The sequence below is a fragment of the Heterodontus francisci genome, chromosome 24, assembly GCF_036365525.1.
Source record: "Heterodontus francisci isolate sHetFra1 chromosome 24, sHetFra1.hap1, whole genome shotgun sequence".
Lineage (NCBI taxonomy): Eukaryota > Metazoa > Chordata > Chondrichthyes > Heterodontiformes > Heterodontidae > Heterodontus > Heterodontus francisci.
The window spans coordinates 77,197,425-77,220,346 of NC_090394.1; the positions used below are offsets into that span (position 1 = coordinate 77,197,425).

General features: G+C 47.5%; 1 protein-coding gene across 1 annotated transcript in view; it reads left to right on the forward strand.

Annotated features, from left to right (window-relative positions):
• LOC137383628 (serine/threonine-protein kinase SBK1-like) overlaps positions 1–22,361 on the forward strand; it is a 37,456-nt gene extending 15,095 nt beyond the window's left edge. The window contains exons 5-8 of the mRNA XM_068056782.1: positions 15,081–15,293; positions 16,123–16,408; positions 20,148–20,350; positions 21,573–22,361. Coding sequence (XP_067912883.1) covers positions 15,081–15,293; positions 16,123–16,408; positions 20,148–20,350; positions 21,573–22,361 — 1,491 coding nt within the window. The remainder of the gene's footprint in view (positions 1–15,080; positions 15,294–16,122; positions 16,409–20,147; positions 20,351–21,572) is intronic.
• Positions 22,362–22,922: the final 561 nt, after the last annotated feature.

A 22,922-nucleotide genomic window follows, 5' to 3' on the forward strand; every position in this document is an offset into this window, starting at 1 on the left:
GTGCCTTTAAGAAGGGTAGCAAGGATAATCCAGGAAATTATAGGCCGGTGAGCCTTACGTCAGTGGTAGGAAAACTATTGGAGAGGATTCTTCGGGACAGGATTTACTCCCATTTGGAAACAAACGAACATATTAGCGAGAGGCAGCATAGTTTTGTGAACGGGAGGTTGTGTCTCACTAACTTGATTGAGTTTTTTGAGGAAGTGATGAAGATGATTGATGAAGGAAGGACAGTGGATGTTGTCTATATGGACTTCAGTAAAGCCTTTGACAAGGACCCTCATGGCAGACTGGTACAAAAGGTGAAGTCACACGGGATCAGAGGTGAGCTGGCAAGATGGATACAGAACTGACTCAGTCATAGAAGACAGAGGGTAGCAGTGGAAGGGTGCTTTTCTGAATGGAGGGCTGTGACTAGTGGTGTTCCGCAGGGATCAGTGCTGGGATGTTTGCTGTTTGTAGTATATATAAATGATTTGGAGGAAAATGTAGCTGGTCTGATTAGTAAGTTTGCGGATGACACAAAGGTTGGTGGAGTTGCGGATAATGATGAGGATTGTCAGAGGATACAGCAGGATATAGATCGGTTGGAGACTTGGGTGGAGAAATGGCAGATGGAGTTTAATCCGGACAAATGTGAAGTAATGCATTTTGGAAGGTCTAATGCAGGTGGGAGGTATACAGTAAATGGCAGAACCCTTAGGAGTATTGACAGGCAGAGAGATCTGGGCGTACAGGTCCACAGGTCACTGAAAGTGGCACCGCAGGTGGATAAGGTAGTCAAGAAGGCATACGGCATGCTTGCCTTCATCGGTCGGGGCATAGAGTATAAAAATTGGCAAGTCATGTTGCAGCTGTACAGAACCTTAGTTAGGCCACACTTAGAATATTGCGTGCAATTCTGGTCGCCACACTACCAGAAGGACGTGGAGGTTTTGGAGAGGGTACAGAGGAGGTTTACCAGGATGTTGCCTGGTCTGGAGGGTATTAGCTATGAGGAGAGGTTGTGCCTCTTGTGATGGGGAACTCAGATGATCGAATTGCACCTTGTATCAGAGTTCTGTCTTGATGAGACGTTAAACTGAGGCCCCGACTGCAGACTGACGTAAAAGATCCCACTCCAGTATTTCACAGTACAGCAGGCGAGTTCTCTCTCTGTCATGTCTTGGGGTCAATATTAATCCCTCAACCGACAAGACGAAAACAAATCATCTGGTTATTACCACATTGCTGTTTGTGGGATCTTGCTGTGTGCAAATTGACCACCACATTTCCTTCATTACAACAGAGACCACATTTCAAACTGTATTTCAGACGTCCTGAGGTCATGAAAGGTGCCGCACAGGTTCAAACAAACATACAAACTTGGGAAAGACCAGCTGCGGCAGTTCTGTAGCCTCTTTGATGGAGGATTCCAATTACTGTTGATTTTTTATTCATTCATGAGATGTGGGCATTGCTGACTAGGCCAGAATTTATTGTCCATATCTAATTGGGCTTGAGAATATAATGGTGAGCCACCTTCTTGAACGGATGCAGTCCGTGTTGTGTAAGTACATCCACAGTGCTATTAGGGAGAGAGCAATGTTCCCTCTAAGCTGCGTAAGTGCGTGGCTACACAGCAATCCAGAACTCGCTGTACAGGGACAAATGGGCCACACACAAGTAGCATTCCCTTTAAGATGTGCACATGTCTGGCCATTTGCCAGTCTTAAATCAACTTTGCAGTACAACAAATGGACCGCGCACAGCAAAGGGAAATTAGGGGGAGCATTGGAAGGGATTTCCAGATTTTGACTCAGTGACAGTGAAGAAACGGCGATATAGTTCCAAGTCAGGATGGTGTGTGACTTGGAGGGGAATTTGCAGGTGATGATGTTCCCATGCATCTGCTGCCCTTGTCTTTCGAGGTGATAGAGGTCGTGAGCTTGGAAGGCGCTGTCGAAGAAAACTTGGTGAGTTGCTGCAGTGCATCTTGTAGATGGTACACACTGCTGCCACTGTGCGTCAGGGGTGAAGGGAGTGAATGTTGAAGCTGGTGGATGGGGTGCCAGTCAAGCGGGCTGCTTTGTCCTGGATGGTGTTGAGCTTCTTGAGTGTTGTTGGAGCTGCACCCATCCAGGGAAGTTTTGTGCTGTGGGTGCATGCCTATGACAGTGTGATAAGGCAGTTCAATTTCATAAGAGAGAGGTTGTGGACATCAAAGGTTCAACATCTGGGCTCACGGATTGGTGTCATCAGCATATTTTTTGTTTCTGTACCATGTGAGGACCAGGGAAGTCACTGCCCCCCAGATAGAACATTTACATTTATCAATGTCTCCTTCTTTTTGCTAACAAGACAATATTTAATTCAACAATCTAATTTTTAATTAATTCCCTATGGCTCACTCATTAAAAGCTTCAATAACCAAAATCCTTCTCAAAGCCAAAAATGTATTCACTGATCCCACTAATGTCAGAGCATGACAGCCCCCTCTTTTTATGTTTAGTTATTTTTTCTTTTTTTCATTTTTCTTTTTTATTTGGTTATTTTATTTTAGGTTTTTTCATGTGTTTAGTTTGTGTCTACTGTGCCTATCCACTGTTTCTGTTTTTTAAAAATGTTTGTGCTTGGAGTGCTTTGTGCTTTACAGTCTCTCTGTACTGACACTTTGTCTTTCAGCACACCATTAACATACCGTTTGCCTTTGTTCCATGACCTTCTGGTCGGTTATTCTCTGTGACTTTGTCCTATCAACACCTTCTCTTTTGTTATCTCTTGCCCCACCCCCCACTTTACTTGCTTAAAATCTTTTACATTTCTAATATTTGTCATTTCTGATGAAGGGTCACTGACCTGAAACGTTAACTCTGTTTCTCTCTCCACAGATGCTGCCGGACCTGCTGAGTATTTCCAGCATTTCTTGTTTTTATTTCAGATTTCCAGCATCTGCAGTATTTTGCTTTTATTTCAGCCACTAATTGTGTTGTTTGCTTAAGGATTCCTGCTAGATTACTGGGATAATATGGAATTGAAACCCAAGATCAGCCATGATTGTATTGAATGGCGGAGCAGGTTCAATGGGCCATATGGTCTACTCCTGCTCCTAATTCTTGTGTTCTTGTGACTGTTGACTGCTCTTTCTGGGCACTTCAGGTCAGGTTAATGACTATTCTTGTACAGTGAAAAGGAAGGAATGCTTGTTTCTGTCTGTAATTAATTGTCAGCTAACAATGCTGGCTTCTCAGAAATGGACTGTGATTTTGTTTATCTTTTGATTATGGGGAAAAATAACCACCTGCAACCTCCCTCCCCCCAACGCCCACAGCAGACAAAAGCTGAACATAACCCATAAGATGAAGATTTAACTTGTCTGGTACGATGAACATTAAATTTGCCACTTGAGCTGGTCATTCATAAACTTCTCTGAAGTGTTCATTACTGATGATTGACTCTCTAGTGTGAAACTCCCTATCTCATAATTGTCACCTTTGTTTGTTTCAGTCAGATTCAGGTTATGTTCTTGTTGGATTTCAATAGGACCTGCTGTCAATCAGCTTGACTGTTGGTCTCTGCAGTGTAAAAACAGATTCTAACATGTAGATTTACTTGAAGCACCAAGACCCAGTGGTATGAATAAGACGGACTGTCGGGCTGGTAATATCTGTTACATGAGCTGCAAGATTCCATGATGTGATGCGACTCTGATAAAAATACTCTGAAGCAGCTAAGTATTAAAAAATGGTATTTCAGATCATCAAGTCAATTTCTTCTAGTCAATAAACTCTCTCCTTATCAAAGACTGTTCCTGTTCATTAAATCTCCTGCTGAAAGATTCCCCTACCTGAAGGGACAAAATTTATAAGTGGGCAGGACAGTAGCAGATGACATTTAATGCAGACACCAACAATGGGTATTTATATTGTACCTTTAAGATAGTGAAACCTCCCAAGGCATTTCACAGAAGCAATTATCAAACAAAATTTAACAATGAGCCATCTCGAATCATTGAATAGTTACAGCACAGAAGGAGGCCATTCATCCCATTGTGTCCATGCCAGCCCTTTGCAAGAGCAACTCAGGTAGTCCCACTCCCCTGCCTTCTCCCCATAACCCTGCAATTTTTTTCTCTTCAGATAATTATCCAATTCTCTGAATCTGCCTCCACCACACTCTCAGGCAGTGCATTCCAGATCCTAAACACTCACTGAACCTGCCTCCACCACACTCTCAGGCAGTGCATTCCAGACCCTAAACACGCACTGAATCTGCCTCCACCGCACTCTCAGACAGTGCATTCCAGATCCTAAACACGCACTGAATCTGCCTCCACCACACTCTCAGACAGTGTATTCCAGATCCTAAACACTCACTGAACCTGCCTCCACCACACTCTCAGGCAGTGCATTCCGGATCCTAAACACTCACTGAACCTGCCTCCACCGCACTCTCAGACAGTGTATTCCAGATCCTAAACACTCACTGAACCTGCCTCCACCACACTCTCAGACAGTGCATTCCAGATCCTAAACACACACTGAACCTGCCTCCACCACACTCTCAGACAGTGCATTCCAGATCCTAAACACACACTGAACCTGCCTCCATCGCACTCTCAGACAGTGCATTCCAGATCCTAAACACGCACTGAATCTGCCTCCACCACACTCTCAGACAGTGCATTCCAGATCCTAAACACTCACTGAACCTGCCTCCACCACACTCTCAGGCAAGTGCATTCCAGATCCTAAACACTCACTGAACCTGCCTCCATCACACTCTCAGACAGTGTATTCCAGATCCTAAACACTCACTGAACCTGCCTCCACCACACTCTCAGACAGTGCATTCCAGATCCTAAACACACACTGAACCTGCCTCCACCACACTCTCAGACAGTGCATTCCAGATCCTAAACACACACTGAACCTGCCTCCACCGCACTCTCAGACAGTGCATTCCAGATCCTAAACACTCACTGAACCTGCCTCCACCGCACTCTCAGACAGTGCATTCCAGATCCTAAACACTCACTGAACCTGCCTCCACCACACTCTCAGACAGTGCATTCCAGATCCTAAACACACACTGAACCTGCCTCCACCACACTCTCAGACAGTGCATTCCAGATCCTAAACACTCACTGAACCTGCCTCCACCGCACTCTCAGACAGTGCATTCCAGATCCTAAACACACACTGAACCTGCCTCCACCGCACTCTCAGACAGTGCATTCCAGATCCTAAACACTCACTGAACCTGCCTCCACCACACTCTCAGACAGTGCATTCCAGATCCTAAACACTCACTGAACCTGCCTCCACCACACTCTCAGACAGTGCATTCCAGATCCTAAACACACACTGAACCTGCCTCCACCACACTCTCAGACAGTGCATTCCAGATCCTAAACACACACTGAACCTGCCTCCACCGCACTCTCAGACAGTGCATTCCAGATCCTAAACACTCACTGAACCTGCCTCCACCGCACTCTCAGACAGTGCATTCCAGATCCTAAACACTCACTGAACCTGCCTCCACCACACTCTCAGACAGTGCATTCCAGATCCTAAACACACACTGAACCTGCCTCCACCACACTCTCAGACAGTGCATTCCAGATCCTAAACACTCACTGAACCTGCCTCCACCGCACTCTCAGACAGTGCATTCCAGATCCTAAACACACACTGAACCTGCCTCCACCGCACTCTCAGACAGTGCATTCCAGATCCTAAACACTCACTGAACCTGCCTCCACCACACTCTCAGACAGTGCATTCCAGATCCTAAACACACACTGAACCTGCCTCCACCACACTCTCAGACAGTGCATTCCAGATCCTAAACACTCACTGAACCTGCCTCCACCGCACTCTCAGACAGTGCATTCCAGATCCTAAACACTCACTGAACCTGCCTCCATCACACTCTCAGACAGTGCATTCCAGATCCTAAACACTCACTGAACCTGCCTCCACCACACTCTCAGACAGTGCATTCCAGATCCTAAACACACACTGAACCCGCCTCCACCGCACTCTCAGACAGTGCATTTCAGATCCTAAACACTCACTGAACCTGCCTCCACCGCACTCTCAGACAGTGCATTTCAGATCCTAAACACTCACTGAACCTGCCTCCATCACACTCTCAGACAGTGCATTCCAGATCCTAAACACTCACTGAACCTGCCTCCACCACACTCTCAGACAGTGCATTCCGGATCCTAAACACTCACTGAACCTGCCTCCACCACACTCTCAGACAGTGCATTCCGGATCCTAAACACTCACTGAACCTGCCTCCACCACACTCTCAGACAGTGCATTCCGGATCCTAAACACTCACTGAACCTGCCTCCACCGCACTCTCAGACAGTGCATTCCGGATCCTAAACACTCACTGAACCTGCCTCCACCACACTCTCAGACAGTGCATTCCAGATCCTAAACACACACTGAACCTGCCTCCACCACACTCTCAGACAGTGCATTCCAGATCCTAAACACACACTGAACCTGCCTCCACCACACTCTCAGACAGTGCATTCCAGATCCTAAACACTCACTGAACCTGCCTCCACCACACTCTCAGACAGTGCATTCCAGATCCTAAACACTCACTGAACCTGCCTCCACCACACTCTCAGACAGTGCATTCCAGATCCTAAACACACACTGAACCTGCCTCCACCACACTCTCAGACAGTGCATTCCAGATCCTAAACACTCACTGAACCTGCCTCCACCACACTCTCAGGCAGTGCATTCCGGATCCTAACCACTCACTGTGTAAAAAGGTTTTTCCTCATGTTGCTTTTGCTTCTTTTGTCAATCACCTTAAATCAGTGTCCTCTAATTCTGGATCCTTTGGCCAATGGGAACAGTTTCTCCTTATCTACTCTGTCCAGACTCCTCATGATTTTGAACACCTCTATAAAATCTCCTCTTAATCTTCTCTTCTCCAAGGAGAACAGACCCAGCTTCTCCAATCTATCCACGTAACTGAAGTTCCTCATCCCAGGAACCATTCTTGCGAATTTTTTCTGCACTCTCTCTAAAGCCTTCACATCCTTCCTAAAGTGCGGTGCCCAGAACTGGACACAATACTCCAGTTGAGGCTGAACTAGTGTTTTATACAGGTTTAACATAACTTCCTCGTTTTGTACTCCATGCCCCAATTTATAAAGCCCAGGATCCTGTATGCTTTATTAACCACTTTCTCATCCTGCCACCTTCAATGATTTGTGCATATATACACATATGAAGATACGAATTAGGTGCAGGAGTAGGCCACTCGGCCCTTCGAGCCTGCTTCGCCATTCAATAAGGTCATGGCTGAACTGATTACTCCACATTTCCACCAACCCCTGATAACCTTTCACCCCCGTGCTTATCAAGAATCTATCTACCTCTGCCTTAAAAATATTCAAAGACTCTGCTTCCACCGCCTTTTGAGGAAGAGAATTCCAAAGACTCACGACCCTCTGAGAGAAACAATTTCTCCTCATCTCTGTCTTAAATGGGCGACCCCTTATTTTTAAACAGTGACCCCTAGTTCTAGATTCTCCCACAAGGGGAAACATCCTTTCCACATCTACCCTGTCAAGACCCCTCAGGATCTTATCTGTTTCAATCAATCGCCTCTTACTCTTCTAAATTCCAGCGGATACAAGCCTAGCCTGTCCAATCTTTCCTCATAAGACAGCCCACCCATTCCAGGTATTAGTCTAGTAAACCTTCTCTGTACTGCCTCCAACGCATTTACATACTTCCTTAAGTAAGGAGACCAGTACTGTACACAGTACTCCAAATGTGGTTTCACACTGCCCTGTATAGCTGAAGCATAACCTCCCTACTTTTGTATTCAATTCCCCTCGTGATAAATGATAACATTCTATTAATTTTCCTAATTACGTGCTGTACCTGCATACTAAACTTTGCAATTCATGCACTAGGACACCCAGATCCCTCTGCATCTCAGAGCTCTGCAATCTCTCACCATTTAGATAATATGCTTCTTTTTTATTCTTCCTGCCAAAATGGACAATTTTCCACTTTCCCACATTATACTCCATTTGCCAGGTCTTTGCCCATTCACTTAACCTATCTATATCCCTTTGTAGCCCCCTTATGTCCTCTTCAGAAGTTACTTTCCTACCTAACTTTGTGTCATCAGCAAATTTAGCAACCATACCTTCGGTCCCTTCATCTAAGTAATTTATATAAATTGTAAAAAGTTGAGGCCCCAGCACAGATCTCTGTGGCACACCACTCATTACATCTTGCCAACCAGAAAATAACCCATTTATGCCTACTCTGTGTTTCCTGTTAGCAAGCCAATCTTCTATCCATGCCAATATGTTACCTCCTACACCATGAGCTTTTATTTTCTGCAATAACCTTTGATGTGGCACCTTATCAAATGCCTTCTGGAAATCTAAGTACAATACATCCACTGGTTCCTCTTTATCCACAGCACATGTAACTCCCTCAAAGAACTCCAATAAATTGGTTAAACATGATTTCCCTTTCACAAAACCATGTTGTCTCTGCCTGATTATCTTGATTTTTTTCTAAATGCCCTATTATAACATCTTTAATAATAGCTTCTAACATTTTCCCTAAGACAGATGTTAAGCTAACTGGCCTGTAGTTTCCTGCTTTCTGTCTCCCTCCCTTTTTGAATAAAGGAGTTTCATTCACTATTTTCCAATATAACGGAACCTTCCCCGAATCTAGGGAATTTTGGAAAATTAAAACTAACGCATCAACTATCTCACTAGCCACTTCTTTTAACACCCTAGGATGAAGTCCATCAGGACCCGGGGACTTGTCAGCCCGCAGCTCCAACCATTTGTTCAGTACCATTTCCCTGGTGATTGTAATTTTCTTGTGTTCCTCCCTCCCTTCCATTTCCTGACTTACAGCTAATACTGGGATGTTACTCGTATGCTCAATAGTGAAGACCAATGCAAAATATCTGTTCAGTTCATCTGCCATCTCCTTATTATCCATTATTAATTCCCCAGACTCACTTTCTATAGGACCAACACTCACTTTGTTAACTCTTTTCTTTTTAAAATATCTATAGAAACTCTTATGATCTGTCTTGATATTTCTAGCTCGCTTTCTCTCATACTCTAATTTTACCTTCCTCATCAATCTTTTAGTCCTTCTTTGCTGTTTTTCATATTCTGTCCAACCTTCTGACCTGCCTCCCATCTTTGTGCAATTATAGGCTTTTTCTTTAAGTTTGATACTATTTTTAACTGTTTAATTAACCACGGATGGCGGGTCCCACCTTTGGAATTTTTCTTTCTCGTTGAAATGTATCTATTGAAATGTACACCCAGGTCCCTTTGCTCCTGCACCCCTTTAGAATTGTAACCTTTAATTTATATCGCCTCTCCTCCTCCTTCTGACCAAAATGAATCACTTCACACTTTTCTGCATTAAATTTCATCTATCACTTGTCCACCCATTCCATGAACCTGTCTCTGTCCACCTGAAGTCGATCACTATCCTCCTCACAGTTCACAATACTTCCAAGTTTTATGTCATCCACAGATTTTGAAATTGTGCCCTGTATACCTAAGTCTTGGTCATCAATATATGTGAAGAAAATTAGGGGTCCTAGCACTGACCCCAGGGGAACCCCACTACATACCTTCCTCCAGTCCAATCAGTAACTGTTCACCAATACTCTCTGTTTCCTGTCCCTTTTATTCCACGGGCTTTAACTTTGCTGACAAGTCTGCTATAAACTTTTCCCAGTTCTGGTATAAGGTCAACAACGTTAAGCGTTAATTATTTCTCCAGCTACTGATGCTGCCTGACCTGCTGAGTATTTCCAGCAGTATTTCAGTAATGTGCTGCTGTATGTAAGATGTTTTCTAGGAAAAGCAATGTGCATGAGGTATAAACTCTGCGGTTTATATCAAATGGACTTTAAGCCCCAGCAGAGTGAGGGCTGGAGACTGTTCTGGACTGGATGTGCTCTCGGAGTCAGCGCTGTGCGGATTTGGGGCGGAGCCGCCTGGTGGATCTGAGTGAATGAGCGGCGAGTCCGGGAGAGAGCGAGAGGAACAGGAGCTGAATGAGAAACAGCATCAGTTCTCCAAGAAACAGGGCGGGAAGCGTCTGAACTTTATCCCAGCAGAGAGAGAGAGAGAGTAAAGAGAAGAAATTCAGGAGGAGAAGTGGAAGAGAGGAGCCGGAGAGAGAACAACAGAGACTGAACATTAGAGAGGAACAAAGGGATCGGTGCAGGCTGCAGCGGAGAGAATCAGGAGGGGGTCTGCAGCCCCCCCACCGTCCCCATCCCTCTCCCCAGTCTGCATCCCCCCCACCTCTGCACTCCCCCCCCCCAGTCTGCATCCCCCCCACCTCTGCACTCCCTCCCCCCCCCACCTCTGCACTCCCCCCCCCCAGTCTGCATCCTCCCCCACGACTGCACTCCCCCCTCCCCAGTCTGCATCCCCCCCACCTCTGCACTCCCCCCCCCCCCAGTCTGCATCCCCCCCACCTCTGCACTCCCCCCCCACGACTGCACTCCCCCCTCCCCAGTCTGCATCCCCCCCACGTCTGCACTCCCCCCCCCTCCCCAGTCTGCATCCCCCCCACGTCTGCATTCCCCCCTCCCCAGTCTGCATCCTCCCTCACGACTGCACTCCCCCCCTCCCCAGTCTGCTCCCCCCCTCCCCAGTCTGCACCCCCCCTCCCCAGTCTGCACTCCCCCCCCCCCCAGTCTGCACTTCCCCCCCCCCCAGTCTGCACTTCCCCCCCCCCAGTCTGCATCCTCCCTCACGACTGCACTCCCCCCCCCCTCCCCAGTCTGCTCCCCCCCTCCCCAGTCTGCACTCCCCCCCCTCCCCAGTCTGCTCCCCCCTCCCCAGTCTGCACTCCCCCCCCCCCCCCCCCGTCTGCACTCCCCCCCCCCCCCCGTCTGCACTCCCCCCCCCCCCCCGTCCCCGGTCTGCACTCCCCCCCTCCCCAGTCTGCACTCCCCCCCCCCCTCCCCAGTCTGCACTCCCCCCCCCCCTCCCCAGTCTGCTCCCCCCGTCCCCAGTCTGCACTCCCCCCCCCCCCGTCCCCAGTCTGCACTCCCCCCCCCCCCGTCCCCAGTTTGCACTCCCCCCCCCCCCCCAGTTTGCACTCCCCAGGGAGGGAAACTCCCCAAATTCCAACTGGGAAACAAACAGGAAAGGCTGGAAGAGCCGAAGGAGAGGGAGCATGTGGAAGCGGCTCAGGTATCCCGGAGCTGCAGGTGAGTGTAAAGCCCGGAGAGTGAGCAGTGCGGCTGGGATCGTGGGGAAGTCAAGCAGACCGACACGGGGAAATCCACTCTGCTTCTCCCACCTGAACTCTAACTGTGACAGGCAGCAGGAGGGAGAACTCTGAGCTTTAAATGACCATCAGCAACCCCCAAGGATTCAGGACTCTGAACAGGGTCCAGGTCCTCACTGGTGATTTCAATTGAATCAAGCTTGAAATCTCCAGGATATTTACCAGAATTGTGACATTAATATTAGTTTTTAATCCGGTTTGAATTCTCCGTTAGTACAGATGAGTGATCAGAACAATCAACAATTCTGGATGTTTAAGGAGGTGTGATTTCCTGTTAATGTTTGAGGTTTTCTAACGCTCCACTTGGTTTGTGTATTTAGAGTATATAGGAGCAGAGCTCCTAGAGTTTGGGCTGTCTGTCAGGGGTTGGCAGTTTTCACCCCTTCCTTTTGCTGCCTTGATTTTCTGTTCTGATTTTTTTACCTGTTTTCTTGCTTCTTCCGACTGCTGCTTGTTCACTGAGTTAGTTCACACACCCTCTGGAACTGCAGTTAACACAAAGCATAATTAAATCCAGGACCTCCCTGGCCAGTGGTTTGTTCATCAGTATTTATAAAGTGGTCACTGTATGTAGATTGGGAATGTGATCACTCCAAACACAAAAGTACAATTTTTGCAAATGGATTTTTGTAAAGGATATTTTTTTATTTCTTCATCTGTGAAACTGCCAAGCAGCCAAGGTACTGTCCGAAACTTTCAACATTCACTAGACTTAAAGATATGTGTATTATCAAGTAGACTAGATTGTGTAATGGAGCTGTATGTGTGTGACTGTAGTTTCTCACTACTGAAAAGCTTAACTTGCTTTAATTGACGTGTCAGCCCTGTACCAGCGGCAACACTGTCGCCTCTAAGTAAGAATGTTGTGGGTTTAAACCCCACTTTGGAGACTTGAGCACATAATCCAGGCTGAGGGAGTGCTGCACTGTCGGAGGTGCTGTCTTTCAGATGAGATGTTAAACCAAGGTGCTATTTGCCCTTTCAGGTGAATGTAAAATATGCCAGGGCACTATATGTTTCTATGTCCAGGGCCAATATTAATTGGATGATCTGTCACTTACCATTGCTGTTTGTGGGATCTTGCTGTGCATAAATTGGCTGCTGCATTTCCTACATTACTTTGACTGTGAAACGCTTAGTGATGGCCTGAGGTGGTGAAAGGTACTATAGAAATGCAGGTGTTTCTTTACTGGGTGCAGTTGGTTCTTTGCCAAGGCGAGTCTGAGTGTCCCAAGATTAACCCAGAAGTTGCTCTTAATGTGTTTTTGCTGTTTTGCTGGAGGTTGGAGTGTGAAATCTCTGCTCTGACTTGGCCCATTGTTCTGCAACTTCACCTCTTAGCCCATGTCATCTTCTTATCTCACAGATGGTTAGATGAATAGATTCAGCCCATCTGAGTTCATCCATCACCTTCACAAGGGCAGTGGGAGAAGGGCCTTGTCAGTGAGTTCATCTGAGTTCATCCATCACCTTCACAAGGGCAGTGGGAGAAGGGCCTTGTCAGTGAGTTCATCTGAGTTCATCCATCACCTTCACAAGGGCAGTGGGAGAAGGGCCTTGTCAGTGACCTCCATATCCCGAGAATAATCCAGCATGGAAGAATTTACAGCATCCACTCCCATCATAGCATCCGGCTGCTTCTTAAATCATTCAAGGTTTTTTTTGCGTCCATTCCCCAAAAGAACACAGGCTATTTTGATCACTTTTTGTGTGAAGAGGTTGTTCAATCCTAAATTGATCTTTCAGTGGTTTGAATCTGTGGCCCCTTGACGTAGTGTCCTGGTCCTGAGCGCTGGGGTTGGGAGGGGTTTAGTTACCTGACTCCATGCGGTCTTGGCAGCAGGGAGACGTGTTGAAAGAAGTCCTGATCATGAGCAGTGTGGGTGGCGATGGAACCTCACAGTGGGAGGAGGAGGGTGAACTGGGTGTCCAAAGTTGGAAGCCCCTGGGACAGTTTAGTTTCACAACAGCATGTTTTAGCCTGTACACTCAGCAAACGGGAGCTTTTGCAATGGCCATGCTGTGTTCTGGGATCCAGCAATGATTAAGACCGTCTGTCACTGACGCTCGCCTCCTTTTTTCCATCAGATTTTAACTCAAAATCCATTTGCAGCTGGTGAAATTGACCAGGGGGTTGGATTACTGAAAGGAACCTGGAGACTTGCACTTTGCTGGTTGGGATGTTATTGAAGTCGGGTCTTGAGGTGACGGGTTTGACCTCTGATGGCCCTGGTGTGTAAAGTGATTAAACAGTGTTTTTCTCACTATACTTTCCCCCCCTTGGTTTGACTGTTTTTTACTGTGCTGTTTGATATGACTGGGATCCTGACGGCCTTTTGCTCCCTAGGTTGTTGCTGTTTTCCTGTTTTCTCTCATACCCTTCGGTTACACCAGCTCCCTGTATCGCATCCCATTGGCAGGCTGAGGCTGGAAAGGAGCCGATTTCAGACACTCTGATTGAGGTGGCTGCCTGCTGGTTTGTGAGACCTGGCGTTTTATCTCCAACAGTCCATCTGCTCATGTCCTCCTGTCCCACCTCTCCAGTGCTCAATGCACTCAAACAGGAACAAAGACACCATGATCCAACTAGTTCACCCCCTGTTATCCTGTTAGGATATAATGAAGTTGCCGACTAATCACAGCAATCAATCTCTCTCCATTAGTTTACAGCAGATCAGACATGAGGCAAGGAAACTCTCAGTGGTGAAGAGCTTTGGGTCTAAAGTCAGCTGCTGCCCCTCAGCACACTTTACTTCCCAGATGTCATGTTTCAAATGACTCGTGTACTGCATCCCAAAATATTATATTCTGAAAGAAATCTATCAAATTTGCATTTGAATGAAATAGTGAGTTTCCCCACAGTGTGCAGTGCCTGTAACCCAACATGAACCTGGATGAGTGAACTTTGCTACAGCACAGGGTGCAATGGTATGTGAGCAGCAAGCTAGCAGGAGTGCAGTGATACAAATAAAAGGCAGTGCTGGGGGCCATGTGGCTCTGAATTTGAACAGGGAATAGAAATCCATGGATCAACTGGTGTAACACAGGAGAAATTCTGAAATAAAATACTCCCAGTGTCACGTATCAAAGACTGGTAGAGCTTTCCAGTACAACACTGAGCCATGCAGTTCAGAAGGTTCCAGGTGTGCTCTGAATTAGCTGGGGCAGTGATTTGAACCGTACAACTGGCCTCAGCATTCCTGGGTTTGTGAGGTGGTGGGGAACCGGGCCAGGGTTCTCATTGCCGATTGTTACTCTGTGCTCCCTGTTGGGGAGTGTGTGCGCCTGTGCACTCACACAGTGGATGAGGACAGTTTCAGGTTTGGCTGTGACGTCCCGCTGAGCTGCACTGTCGAGGTTGACACCTGGTGACGAGCCATTGGGAAGGTGCAGGAGAGGAGCCAGCACCCATAGAACTGTATCCCAACAAATCGAGTCAGTGGCTTCAGCAGGGGAGGGCGGAAAACTGGGATGAGGGAAAGAGCTGTTAAAAATGAAGGAAAAGCTCCTGAAATGCTGAAAGGGTTAATGGAGCTGATTAAATGTGCTTGATGAATGTGCTGAATTTTAAATACTCTCGACGAACCTGGCTGACGCAAAGAATAGAAATATGTCACATCCTCAGAGACTGAGAGTGAAGTGGAGAGGGAGAGAGACAGATGGAGGAGAATCAGCTCGCACCTCGGCACCTCAACTGACTCTTTTTTGGAGTAAGTCATTTATATGAAGTTGCTGTACCTGTAGTTGATCGAGATAGAACCTGTTTCCATTGTGTGCAAATGCTCTCGACTGCAGCCCTCTCCCTCTCTGAGCTGTACTTTACTTGTGCTGCCATGTATTGTTCACTGCTTACTGGACAAAAGAGATTATCCAGCCTCCAAGCTTCAAGTAGGCTGTGGTGACAGTGACAGTAAAGCCATCATTCAGGGTCAGCAAGGTCGCTACACAATGGACAACGTGTGACATAGACTTACAGGAAGACCTGTTAAGCAATTGGATATTGAAACCCCCACATGGCCGAGCGATATTAGGACTTTATACAGACTTGTCTGTATAGTTCCTGTTCTGTTTAGTTCCCAGTTTGGACTATGCCCAGGAGGGAGGTGCTGAGACTGCACTGTCTCCCACTGTGGTTGTGAAAGCTTTATAAATGCAAGTTCTTCTCAGAGTGGAGGAATTGGGGGAGGAGGTGAGTGGGGGGGAGGGGTGAGGGTGGGTGGAGGGGATGAGTGGGGGGGGTGAGGGTGGGTGGAGGAGTTGAGGGTGGGTGGTGGGGATGAGTGGGGGGGGTGAGGGTGGGTGAAGGGGATGAGTGGGGGTGGGTAAGTGGGGGGGTGAGGGGATGAGTGGGGGGTTGAGGGTGGGTGGTGGGGATGAGTGGGGGGCGTGAGGGTGGGTGAAGGGGATGAGTGGGGGTGGGTAAGTGGGGGGGTGAGGGGATGAGTGGGGGGGTTGAGGGTGGGTGGTGGGGATGAGTGGGGGGCGTGAGGGTGGGTGGTGGGGGTGAGTGGGGAGGGGTGGGGGGGTGAGTGGGGTTGGGGGTGAACAGAATAAGAGCAGACTGTGAAGTGGGATGGAGAACTCACCATCTTACTCCATTCCCATCGGAGACCAGGGGGTTATTAAAATCATTATACACCAGGCCTGATTTCCATTGCCTTCAAAGCAAAGGCTGTGGTGTTTAATGGGTGCCTGGTTCACTCTCGTCCAAAGTTAAAATAAACCCACCTGGAAACCTCCGAGCTTATTTCTGCATGATGTTGTTCTTGTGATTAAAGGAGTTTAGATTGAACATCCTGATTGTGGAGTCTTTAATCTTTGGAGACATTTCCTGAGCTGCTTATTCTCATATTCGGTGCTTTGGTTTGTTTTCAGTGTTAGGATGAATGTCTGCGGGACTGAGCAGGACCCAACCCGAAGCTCATTTGGGATGGTAGGAGACGCCGAGGATGTGCAGGCGATGGCAGTACGAAGTCTGTCGACCTCAGATGTCCACAAACACTATGATTTCATCCGAGAGCTGGGAAAAGGAACGTATGGCAAGGTGGAGCTGGTCATTCACAAAATCGCAGGTAACTTCAGACAAACACATAATAGTTCCACAGTGCTTTCTGCCCTCAAACTCAGTTTGGAAATTGTGCAGGGAACACACTGGAGTCTCGGCAGATCCACAGCTCAGGGTAAAAGCCGTGCATTCCCAGCCACGTCTCCATTTCTGCTTTGCCTCTCCCACAGGACGGACTTCAAAGGAACAACAAGGCTGGGTTTGAGCTGCCTTCTATCACATAAACGTTAGTCTCCCTCAACTGGGAAGTGAATCAGGATGGAAGGGAGTCACACAAAGAACTGGAAGGTGGAAATAAGGCAGCAGCTGTGGAGTAAAGAGAGGGAGGGGGAGAAGAGCATTTGCGAATAGGAAAAGCGGGAATGGTTTGGGACTCGGCACGGGATAAGGAAACACCGATGGGACTTATTACAGCAGGTGATTCAGAATATTCCAGCCAGCAAACTAAAAGGATTCACAGAATTATCCCTCTTTAAGTCACACTTATTGTGTAAGCTCTTTTGGTTTGGTTTGAGTACAGAGATTGAGCTGGAAAGCTCTGGGTTGGAACCTTGGTAGTATCAGGATAGGGAGCAAATAAAACAGTAGCTGCAGGGGTTGGTACAGTCTCTGTCCTCACACAGTGTTCAGTGAGAAGCAACACACCCAATAGTAACTGGCCTGCATGGGTTCTGTGTACTTATCTATGTCTCTCTCTGTCTCTCTGACTCTTGCTCTAACACACTATGTGTTGCTGTCTGTCTATCTGCCTTCTATACACTGTTCAGGAACACATTTCACAATAGAGGCTTTGTGTTGGCGGTGCTTGGAACTGGGCTATTTCAGAGCACAAAGTATATGTTCTACAAGTTGTGTGGACTAGCCCTCCAATCAGAGAGCAGATTACGAGTAGAAGGGAAAGGATGATGGGGTGGGTAGGTTGGGTGGAGAGAAATGGTGAAAGGGTGGGTTGAAGGATTTAGGAGGATGGTGGGAAGATGTGATTGAGGGATATGGCGAGGGTGGATAGGTGGGTTGAGGGATATGGTGGGAGGGTGGGTTGAGGGTTATGGTGGGAGGGTGGGTTGAGGGATGTGGTGAGAGGGTGGGTTGAGGGAGAGGGAGGGTGGGTTGAGGGATAAGGAGGGAGGATGGGTTGAGGGATAGGGAAGGAGGGTGGGTTGAGAGATATGGTGGGAGGGAGGATGGGTTGAGAGATATGATGGGAGGGTGGGTTGAGGGTTAGGCAGGGTGGGTTGAGGGAAAGGGAGGGTGGGTTGAGGGAAAGGGAGGGTAGGTTGAGGGAGAGGGAGTGGGTTGAGGGATAGGGAGGGTGGGTTGAGGGATAGGGAGGGTGGGTTGAGGGATAAGGAGGGTGGATTGAGGGAGAAGGAGTGGGTTGAGGGAGAGGGAGGGTGGGTTGAGGGAGAGGGAGGGTGGGTTGAGGGAGAGGGAGGGTGGCGTGAGGGATAGGGAGGGTGGCGTGAGGGATAGGGAGGGTGGCGTGAGGGATAGGGAGGGTGGAGTGAGGGATAGGGAGGGTGGCGTAAGGGATAGGGAGATGGGTTGAGGGATAGGAAGGGTGGCGTGAGGGATAGGGAGGGTGGCGTGAGGGATAGGGAGATGGGTTGAGGGATAGGGAGGGTGGCGTGAGGGATAGGGAGGGTGGCGTGAGGGATAGGGAGGGTGGGTCGATCTGTCTGTTGTAAGAGTGGGAGTGTGGAGTCTGTGTGGACTGGAATTGCACACGGAGAAGGTCAGTTTTGTGACACTGACTGAACTGGGTTTGAGTTTAACACTCGGGACATTCAGTGTTTTCAAAAGGTGGTCAGAACTAAAACCACTTAATCTCCTCTCCTTTCCTCAATTGTTGCTAAGCAACATGGCACATTTCATCGAAAGCCAAGGGAGAAAGCCAAGAAATAAAGCATTCGGCGCTTGTCCTGCTTTCAGTGTCTCAGTTACAAAGAGTTTGTGTTTGGTGAGTCGCCCTCGGTTCTTTCATTGCTCCTTCAGTGCCATTGTGAACACTCTCGCCTCCACCAAGTCTCTCTTTAGCATGGAGCTGAATGTTCAACAATATCAACAAAGGAAACTGGCAAGAGAGGTCTCTGAGCCTTTGAAAAATAGCATCAGAGATTAGGAATGTACAATCAATGCTCCCTGCTGTCGACTGTGTTATGAATTGGCTGATTCGACTGCTTGTTTTAATTAGCCTATTTTTCACTGATGTAAGATGGACACAGTAACTGGGTCACTGAGCTTCCTCTCAGTGAGCCTGCAGCCAGACTGAGTCTGAGAAGTGTACTGATTAACCCTGTGAAGGCAAGTTTAACACTCCACATTCCAGCCACCTCACATTAACTGTACCCCCACTTAACTTCTTACATTAAGCCCTTGAGAATGGTGTTTTCATCAGGAATAAATCAGGCACTGCAGTGGAAAATGGTCCTCAGCGAGGCTGCTGCTGAATTGTGTGAGGAGTGGGATTAATCGTGAGCAGAAAGTTTAAAATGTGGATTGTGTGGAATGGATGGAGGGAAAGCATGGAGGAGAGGCTCCACAGGAGCTGTACAAAACATTAGTAACAATCAGTCGTACTGCAAATTGACTGCTGTGTATTAGAATCGGCTGTTTATCGTCAAGCTCTTGTACACCATTTGTAGAAACGGACTCCACTCTATCCAGAAACAGCAGGTAAAAAGAAACCTGTATCACCTCCTGCCTGTTTAGAGTGTCACATGTATTCATAACAGAGTGTGAGTGAGTGTGTGAGTGAGTGTGTGAGTGAGTGTGTGAGTGAGTGTGTGAGTGAGTGTGTGAGTGAGTGTGTGAGTGAGTGTGTGAGTGAGTGTGTGAGTGAGTGTGTGAGTGAGTGAGTGTGAGTGAGTGAGTGAGTGAGTGAGTGAGTGAGTGTGTGTGTGAGTGAGTGTGTGTGTGTGAGTGTGTGTGTGAGTGTGTGTGTGAGTGTGTGTGAGAGAGAGTGTGTGTGTGTGAGAGTGTGTGTGAGAGTGTGTGTGTGAGTGTGACGGAACAGACTGTGTGCGTGATGGAGGAGATGGTATTGGAGAGAGGAACAGAATGTGGGTTGGTATTTGTTGCTTCAAGGGCCATTGCTGTGACTTGAGGGTATAATCTAGTCTGACATTTCCACCAAGTACAGAGGGTGTTAGAGCATCAACCTTTGAATGAGATGTTAAACTGGATGGAGAAGCGCCATTGACACTATTCAAAAAGAAGGAGTTTGTCTGATGTCCGGACCAACATTCCCCCTGAACAACTGTTACCAAAAAATAGTCATTCTGGTCATTCATCTGACTGCTGTTTGTAGGATGTTGTTGGCTGTCTTTCTCCCGACAGAACAGTCACTGCAACTTGAAAGTAAGTGGTTATGTGAAGTGTTTTGTGAAGTGTTGATAATACTTGTCTGTGACTCCAGTATAAATAGTGCATAGCTGGCTCTCCTTTAGAGTGTGGTATTTTGTGAAATGTAACTGGGTGTATATTGTGATTCCTGAGGGTGGCATTCACCTGGCGATATGCAGTACCTGCTGTGCAAATTGCCACTGCTGCTGCATTCTCTTTCCCTGGGCTATTGTAGAAAGTGTTGGGAGCATCTTGCTGCATGTCTCCACCCTGTAACTTGGTGTTAAGGACAATGAGCTTCTCTTCCTTAAGCAGGCACTGACTGTCTTCACTGTCACTCCTCACTGTTACATTGGCCAGTCTCACATGCTCTGTTCTTATCGCTTTTTTTCTCTCCGCAGGAACCAAAATGGCTTTGAAGTTTTTGAATAAAAATAAAACAAAGCTGAAGAATTTCCTGAGAGAGTACAGTGTCACTAACAACCTTTCCTCCAACCCCTTCATCATTAAGGTCTTTGACATTGTCTTTGAGACTGAAGACTGCTACGTGTTTGGTCAGGAGTACGCTCCTGGAGGGGATTTGTTCGACATCATTCCTCCCCAGGTGAGGGGCTAGCAATTTCCAGAATCCTTTCGAGAAAGAAGGTAGATGTAAAAAATGTTGATACCAGTCTTGTAACCATGGCAGGTGAAGGTCGGTTATCCGTTATGAGCATTGGTTTCTATTTTGATCTGAATATTTTACTGGGAACATTCATTGTTGAGATCAGCATTAGCCCAGACCCAGTATCACACCTGCAATAGCAAAGTGCCAAGCTGATTTTAGGGGGTATAGGTGCAGGGCCTGCTGTTGGGGTTCAGGTGTGTTGCCATTTGCAGTGTCCTGTTAACTCCAGTTCTGGTGTGTTGGATTCTACTGAAAGGCCCTGATGGACTTTTAGTGTTCCTGTAATTCGAATTCTTCTATTTGGATTCTGAATCTTGGCCTTGATTCTCTCTAACTCATTGACACAGTGTGTGAGGCTTTCATACTTGTATCAGTGATGTTTTGTGGAGTATCTCCTTGCGATTACTCTGTAGCCAGCAGAGACTATCCTACCAGGTAACGAGTAGCCCTTGATGGTTCATGTGCAGTCAGGTCAATAGAGTAAAGTGTGCTCCAGCCATTCTGGAGAGTATGGTGGGCAGAGGGGCATGATTCTAGCTGAATGAAGCAAGGTGGTGAAGGGTTATCGGGGGTAGGCGGGAATGTGGAGTCAAGGTTGCAATCAGATCAGCCATGATCTTATTGAATGGTGGAGTAGGTTCAAGGGGCCGAGTGGCCTCCTCCTGCTCCTAATTCGTATGTTCATATGTCGGTAGGGGGGGAAAATGCAACTAGAGGAGAGCAAATGGAAATCAGGCTGTTAAAAATAAAACACTTCATCTCTGTCCTTGTTAGAAATCCTGTCGGGAATGGAAAATGTCCTCATCTTAATAATAAACATGAGCTGTGTATGGAAATGTCCGCAGGCCGGTTGGCACTTGAGCGCAGTTAAATCATTCATTGCCACTGCCCAAGTTCCCTCAATATCAGGTGGAAAGTCGTAGACTGAAGTTGAATCTCTGATGACTTTTTGCACACGGCACCTCTTTGACAGGCTGAGTGGTGAATCAAGGAACAGTTTTTGAAACATTTTGACTCCTAAGAAGGAGAATAATTTCTCCAGTGCTGGTCTGTAACCTTGGCTGCACAGTAATGGAGAAGCTTCCTTGAAAGGGTTAAAGGCTAGGGAGATGAAAGCTGGCACTGGCCACATTTAATTATCTCTTGTCTATCTGTGCAGGTGGGTCTGCCCGAGGACAGTGTGAAGCGCTGTGTGCAGCAGCTGGGTTTAGCTATTGACTACATGCACAGTAAAAGCCTGGTCCACAGGGACATAAAGCCAGAGAATGTCCTCCTGTTCGACAAGGAGTGCAGACGGGTAAAGCTGTCTGACTTTGGGATGACGCGCAAGGTTGGCTGCAGGGTGAAGCGTATCAGCGGGACCATCCCGTACACTGCTCCAGAGGTCTGCCAGGCTAACAGGACGGAGGGCTTTCTGGTTGACTGCAGCATTGATGTCTGGGCTTTTGGCGTGCTGATCTTCTGCATGCTGACTGGGAACTTTCCCTGGGAGGCTGCTATGCCATCCGACACATTCTATGAGGAGTTTGTGCGATGGCAGAGGGGCCGACTGAATGGGTTTCCCTCGCAATGGAAAAGGTTCACAGATGGAGCCCTCCGGATGTTTCAGAGGCTGCTGGCTGTCGATCCAGAGAAAAGGTGTTCTGTCAAGGAAGTCTTTTATTTCTTGAAATGCGACTTGATGGTAGAATTGAGGAGGAGGCCTTCTTATCGATGTAGAACCCATTCCTCTGATAAATCAGCCACGTTGGCACATAAACACGAGGGATCGACCCCCAGCATGCCCACTCCACTGAGAAGAAGCCTCTTGTCAGAAGCAGCGGGATCCCGGTTCACATCCACATCAACAGAGTCGAGTTCACAAGCGTCCGGGAGCAGGATGGAGGGAAGACAGGACAAAGGCAAAGGCCGAATGATTGTTGCGACAGCAATTGAAATCTGTGTTTAATCTTCTGAACCTCTAATAGTTGTGCACTGTTATGGAGGGGTAGTGTGCTAGGATATCCAGTCTTGTGATACTAGTGGGTTCTTCAGCTGTGAAACTGAAAGTTTGTACCGTGCTGCAAAATAGAAATTAGATGGGTTTGTCTGGACTGTGCAGGACACCCCTACTGCTTCAGTATAGTGACAAAGTTTACAAACTGTTTCAAAGGTGCAATCTACTTTTGGGAGAGGGCAGAACTCAGTTAAATATAGGCCTTTGATCTCTTGGACCAGTGTTTAGGTTCAGCCCAGGCTGATGATGTAAAAATTTCCTCTGTCTTTTGGCTGTGAGGGTCCTACATGGAATGAGCTTGTACAGACTCAGTCCAGCTCCCAGTTGGCATAGCCTTGCAGTACAAAATTGTCCCTAATTTAGCACTAATTGTCATTAAACCGGTAATCTAGTATTACAACCAAGAGGCCATTCTTCAAGTGAGTGGAGTGTAGTGAGGTGGATTGATTATGAGGGGTATCGCAGCCAAGCCTGAACCTGTCCGCTCCCTGACATGTACATGCATGGACTTTC